The 6,000-nt window shown below is 46.7% G+C and overlaps 1 protein-coding gene across 3 annotated transcripts in view; it reads left to right on the top strand.

The window, feature by feature from the left end:
* The first annotated feature begins 265 nt into the window (after positions 1-265).
* Positions 266-6,000, top strand: part of LOC108920080 (bromodomain and WD repeat-containing protein 3-like) — a 28,246-nt gene continuing 22,511 nt past the window's right edge. For 2 of the 3 annotated variants that reach the window (XM_018728578.2, XM_018728576.2), the window contains exons 1-9: positions 266-739; positions 870-928; positions 1,019-1,048; positions 1,205-1,264; positions 2,230-2,380; positions 3,441-3,539; positions 3,675-3,835; positions 5,472-5,693; positions 5,862-5,962. In XM_018728578.2, the coding sequence (XP_018584094.1) occupies positions 706-739; positions 870-928; positions 1,019-1,048; positions 1,205-1,264; positions 2,230-2,380; positions 3,441-3,539; positions 3,675-3,835; positions 5,472-5,693; positions 5,862-5,962 (917 nt within the window). In that variant the 5' untranslated portion in view covers positions 266-705. Of the gene's footprint in view, positions 929-1,018; positions 1,049-1,204; positions 1,265-2,229; positions 2,381-3,440; positions 3,540-3,674; positions 3,836-5,471; positions 5,694-5,861; positions 5,963-6,000 lie in introns of all 3 variants that reach the window. The other variant, XM_018728575.2, reaches the window with a different exon arrangement.

The raw sequence follows: 6,000 nt of genomic DNA, 5'->3' as shown, positions 1-6,000 counted from the left end.
CTCTCACAGTGCCTGGGTGGTGTAAAAGAATGTGGGTTTGATCCCCTCCTCAAGCTGTGTGGTGTTTGCATGTTCTCCCTGTGTCTGTATGGGTTTCCTCCAGGTGCTCAGGTTTCCTCCCACAGTCAAGACATGCTGTTCAGGTTCATCCATAGTATGCAAGTGACAGAGAGAGAGTGTGTTCCACTGATGTATAGATGAGTGACCCACTGTAAGTAATGTATCTAGCAGTGTAAATCATCTTGGTGAATAAGGTGTGGGTTGATAACACTACATAGGGTTCAATAGAAGTTGACTGGGAGAAATTGTCTGATAAGTAAATAAATATAAATATGCTCCACAATGGTTTCTCATATATTTGTTGGTGTTTCCCTTCCATTCTATCCCATCCAGTTGCATTCCTTTCCGGGATTCAAGACAACCTACCGTTCCAGAGTCACACACAACCATACACGTTACTGTGTATGTTAAGACGCACCGTCCTTTGAAGTAACCTCCCCTGAACCCACTGACCCCTAGCGGTCGGCAAGGTGGCTGCAGTTCCGTCGTCTGCCGAGGGGGGCGCTAACAAAGCTAAAGGCGAGATGCCGTGAAAGGAAAAGGAAAAAAAAGGGCCGAACGCCGGGCACCAAATAAAGTGGCTATTTCACAAACACCCACAGATTAAAAACACAGCGGGTCCAAAACCGGCCTCCGGGTCGAGGGATGGCACAGCATCAGTGTTCAGAAATCGAAGCCGGTGGGTCGTCGCGCTATTTGCGGCCTGTTTTTGTTATTATTAATAAAATGGAGATGCTAACAGTTTCGGGTTAGCTTAGCATGCTATGTGTGAATGGCTCCACAAACGCGCTCCTCTCTCCCTTTTCCAGAGCTGTATTACCTTATCGCCAGGTTTCTCCAGTCGGGACCGTGTAAGAAATCGGCCAAGGTGAGGAAAAATAAGAAACCGATGCACTTTTTTCTTGTTTTCTGCGTGCGGCTCAGGAGAGAGGTAAAGAAAAGTGCTGTTTGATTCCAGGTCCTGGTGGAGGAGCTGGAGGAGTACGAGGTGAGCCGATTCCACACCTTTTCTTTTCATACAAATTTCTTATTAATTTCCCTTAACGACGACGAAGGAAAGACACACACACGCAGTATAATAAAGAAAAAAAAAATAGATTTAGTCGATCCTTTTTGAAATGTAACCGCGCGCTTCCTTCCTCAGCTGATCCCGGAGCGATGGAGTTGGGACGGCAAACGGAATAAGCGAAACTTCGCCGAGTGGGTGAGTTCGACTTTAAACCCTCCGTGTCGAGCAGCGGGTTCCGTCACGGCGAAACTTCGCTGTTTAAATATGTAGCCGCACAATTATTAATGGTGCAACACTTGGTCGTGTTATGTGATTCTGTATTTTGTTGTTTTTACATGATGTTAAAGCTCGTATTTGGATTTTTTGTAGTTATTCCTTTTTTTTCGACATAATCGGGTTGAATTTAATATTTTGCGTGGAAATTGAACGTCTTATTGTGTATAGCTGAAAGGGGGAGGGGGTTTATCAGAGGGCACGCAGAACGACGGCGGAATGGCTGAGGACAAACGTCTGTCTCCCCCCTTGACCAATCCGGTGTCGGTTACTATTTGAGTCGCTCAGGGGAGACGAGGAAGCGGGAATCTGATTGGCCAACTGGTGTAGAGACGCCTCGCTGCAGTGAGCTTGTAAATATTCATAAGACGCAACAAGCTGGTCAGATGGTGGTGCACGGGGCGCGCGCGCTGTGTGTGTGTGTGTGTGTGTGTGTGTGTGTGTGTGTGTGTGTGTGTGTGTGTGTGTGTGTGTGTGTGTGTGTGTGTGGCGCGCGCGCGCCCCGCGCCCCGCTGTGCCTACAACGTACTAAGTCAGTAGGTAACCACCTTGGTGAAGCAGTAGCTATTCCCAGGTATTGCTCGCTGTTACGTGCGAGTGTGAACGGAGCACATGGGCCCGGGCCCAGTCCCAGTGAAGGGCAAGCAGCGCCATTGTTTACATGTGGCCACGTGACAATCAATCCCCACCAAAAACTTCTCCCTCACAGGCCCTGGCCTTTGCCCAGCCTTAACAGGAAGAGGCGCGTTCTGATTCGCATGGAAGAGAGTTTTACGCGTTTGCAAACATAATTTTAAATAAATATGAGGAGGAGTGGTGCGGCAGAGCCGCTTTTCTTTTTTTTATCCGCGCTTAAATGAAAATGCACGTGTCTCCCGCCTGCCCAGGTGAGCCTCAACCAGCACATCCCTGCGGACTACCTGCTGCGCTTGTGCCAGCGGATTGGCCCGCTGCTGGACAAGGAGGTGCCGCCCAGTGTTCCCGGGGTGCGCACCCTGCTTGGGTTTGGGAGGCAGTCTCTACTGCGCACTGACAAGGGTGAGAGAACCTTTTTACCCTGCTTTGGGTAACAGACCTCTGCTTGGCCAAGGTCTGATGATGTGTGCAGAAAATGACGTTGCAGAATATTCCCAGACTGCCTCAGAGGTGGTGGACAGTTGGCTGAAGTGGTGTTGATGATGATGATGATTGTTTATTTTTTTGGCTCTTGCTTTCTCCAACTTAAAATATTAAGGTTTGTATGTTATGTAACTTAGAATTAATTATATTGCTGGGTAATTTTTTTACTTTATAAGTTTAATGTAAGTACAGTACTTTGATCAAGGGTACAACAGCTGGAGCAGGAATTTTAACTTGGCTGTTTTGATTAGAAAGTAAAGTGATGGATGTTACTGCAATATTATCTGCTGCCCTGAAGATGATTATCCTATCCCTGATGTGACTTGCTGTCAATATCAAAACATCACATCAGGACACAGAGCACTTTTGAAGAATATACAAATTAATTGTGTTAGCAGACTGTTTAGTTTACTTGAGACTTTCATGTCTGCAGCTATGTTTCTTCCTCTTAATGTAATGCAGAAATTGTGCTTTTGCTGAGATGTATTTTGTCACTTTGGACAAAAGCGTCTGCTAAATGAATAAATGTAAATGTAGTTATTCAAACTAATCATTGTAAATCATTGTAAAGTTGATTATCTAATGGTAAGGCTTCTTGGAGCAAGGTATGTGATAAATAGGGAGTACATATACATTTATTAATTTAGCAGACAGTTTCTCCATTGAGATGTGCAACTAAGAGTAATGGTAATAATCAGAATGAAAGTTGTTAGTACAAGTGTGGCCCATAATAGCTGAAAATTGATTACATTGATAATGACCTGGTCACTCACTCAGCACTTAACAGACACGGCAGGGTGCAGTGCAGCTATTGTGTAGAACATGACTTCCATCACATATATCAGAAGACAAGCAGATGTGGAATGTGTGACTGGGGGTGCGTATAAACCTGGTGGTGCCCGATTTAGGGCTGTCGCACATACTCGGCGCTCTATCTTGTGGTTCTGAACATGTCTCCTGCTATTTTTTGTCCCTTCAGGCTGTTCTCACACAGTATGGAGTGGCTCTGCGTTCGCTGCTCTGCATCGGGGAAGGCCTCCAGAACCGCCAATCACTTACGGAAGGCCGCCCAATGTTGGTGAGCGTCTCCGCTGACACTCAGGAAGGGCATTGAACTCTCAAGGAAAATTTAGTGTCCAGCTTGCCTTGGCTTGTTGACATTCTAAGTGTTTATCTGGAGCCCTTTTTCATCTGGCATGTCTTTCTCACCCAGCCTCCATTGTGGGCGCTCGGCAGACGTCGGGCACGGCCCGTTTCACCCATGCCGTCCCGGCCAGCGCCTACCAGCACATGAAGATGCACCGGCGCATCCTGGGCCACTTGTCATCAGTGTACTGTGTGGCCTTTGACCGCACTGGCCGGCGCATCTTTACGGTAGGATTTCTGGCACAGCGAGTTGCAGGATCTGGCTTTTTGTTGAGTGATGCACTCCATTCTGCCGAGTTCGATACAGTGTCCAAACATATCTGCGCAGGGTCAAAGCATAGTGCCTTTCTTCAAATTAGTTTCCTTATTTGTAAAGGAACTCCCTTATGAAATACACCTTTGTTTACTCTACGTTTTAAGTCCCTTTGAAAAGTGTTGGTTAAGTTAATAGTAGATGTAACTGGATCCTACTATTAAAATGAACTGTAGGAGGAGGGTTTTGCCTCTCTTTCTCTTATATTTGTTACTGAGTCGTATCTTCAACTTCTAATCAAAATGTATGCAGTAGTTTGCCCCATTCTTACCTTCCAGGTGTTAGTTTTCTGACACCATTGCTTTCAGTGTTCTTTTCTCAGTTTTAGTGAGCCATGGACACAACTGGGATTCACTGGTTTCTGTTTTCTGAAATCTCCTGCCTTCAGTGAGAAGCAGTGTGTACGCTTGCATGACTGTTGTGTCCACTGCTGAGGACACATCTCTTGGGCTGAGGACCATTCTGAGCATGCGGTAGCAGTCTGTACACAGCAACTCGTACCATATTCTTCAGCTGGTGTCTTTCATTCCCTGGTCATTTGAACCGCTATTTCAGAGGGGCAGTAAAAGATAACACAACTCTCAGACATTTTACAGACTCCATTCTTGATTATTTCCACAACAACTGTCTAGTAATAGGGCAGCACAGTGGGACTGTGGGTTCAAATATGTTCTCCATGTTCAAGTGGGTTTTCTTTGGTTTCAGGTGAACTGTTGACTCCAAATTTGCTATGAGATGCAACAAGCTGGTCAGATAGTGATGGCAGTGCACTGTGTGTGTGAGTGTGAGAGAGAGTGAATGAGTTGCATTGCTGTGTTGTATAAATGAGGGAATAACTAGGGAGTTTAGTGCAGTGTATCTAGTACTGTAATTTGCCTTGGATAAAGGTGTCAGCTAAATACTACATGCTAATTGCTGTAGGTCGCTGTGGAGAAAACTGTACTAAATGAATAAATGTAAATGATGGACTGGTGGCCCATCCAGGGTGTACCCCACCTCGCGACCTGTGTTTCCAGGATTGGCTCTGGTCCACCGCATCCCTGTCTTACGACAAATGTTTACTGGCGATGGATGTGATGGACTGACTGGCTGGTAATTTTTCAGAAAATTATGCTTCAAATAAAGTACTTCCACATGTTAGTTGGCGCAACTGTGTGAGTAAAGCTCAAGAAGCCTGTTTTTGTATCAGAACGTGTCATGCACATTGAAGTATTGCTGTTTGGTTCTGGTTGGCCAGAGTAAGCAAGACCAAATGGCTGGAAGAGGTATGGAAGATCTAGTTGTTCTCCATAAGGCAGTCTGTAAGTAGTTGGACGCATGGACGTAGGAAGCTGGGGGGGGGGAACCCTGTGAACAAACTGAAGCCATGAAAGCACAGATGGAATATCCCCTCCAGGTGTCTACAGAACCCTTAGCACATGGATCAAAGGCATGCTGATCCAAGGGGGGTCACTCACAGATTGCACTCAAGGTCACGTCAGTTGTAACATGAAAGTCCAAGGGCGTTGCGCACACACAGGTCAATGAGTTAGCCTTCCTGCGTCTCTCCAGGGCTCGGATGACTGCCTAGTGAAGATCTGGGCCACCGACAATGGGCGTCTGTTGTCGACGCTTCGAGGCCACGCTGCCGAGATTTCCGACATGGCGGTGAACTACGAGAACACGTTGATCGCCTCCGCCAGCTGTGACACGGTGATCCGGGTGTGGTGCCTGCGCACGTGTGCCCCCATCACTGTGCTACAGGGTCACGGCGCTGCTATTACCTCCATACAGGTGAGTTGGCAAGAGAAGGAAAGCATGATGGTGTATCATTCAAATTCCATATAGGTTTTGCCTCAAGTTACCACAGGGGCTAGGGTTGTGTGAAGCCATGTCTTCTCTTGTCACTGTGGGTACCAGTGGCTTTGCCATCATGCTCATTCTTCACCTGTGGTGTTTCAGTTCTCACCATCAGCCAAAGGGACAACACGGTATCTGGCCTCAACCGGGGCAGATGGGATGGTCTGTTTCTGGCAGTGGAACTCCCTCTCCATGAAGTTCAAGTGAGTATTCACATAACAGTGTCATTCTCCTGTGCATA

Source organism: Scleropages formosus, chromosome 14 (assembly GCF_900964775.1).
Source record: "Scleropages formosus chromosome 14, fSclFor1.1, whole genome shotgun sequence".
NCBI lineage: Eukaryota > Metazoa > Chordata > Actinopteri > Osteoglossiformes > Osteoglossidae > Scleropages > Scleropages formosus.
This window is presented reverse-complemented; position numbering and strand designations above follow the sequence as displayed.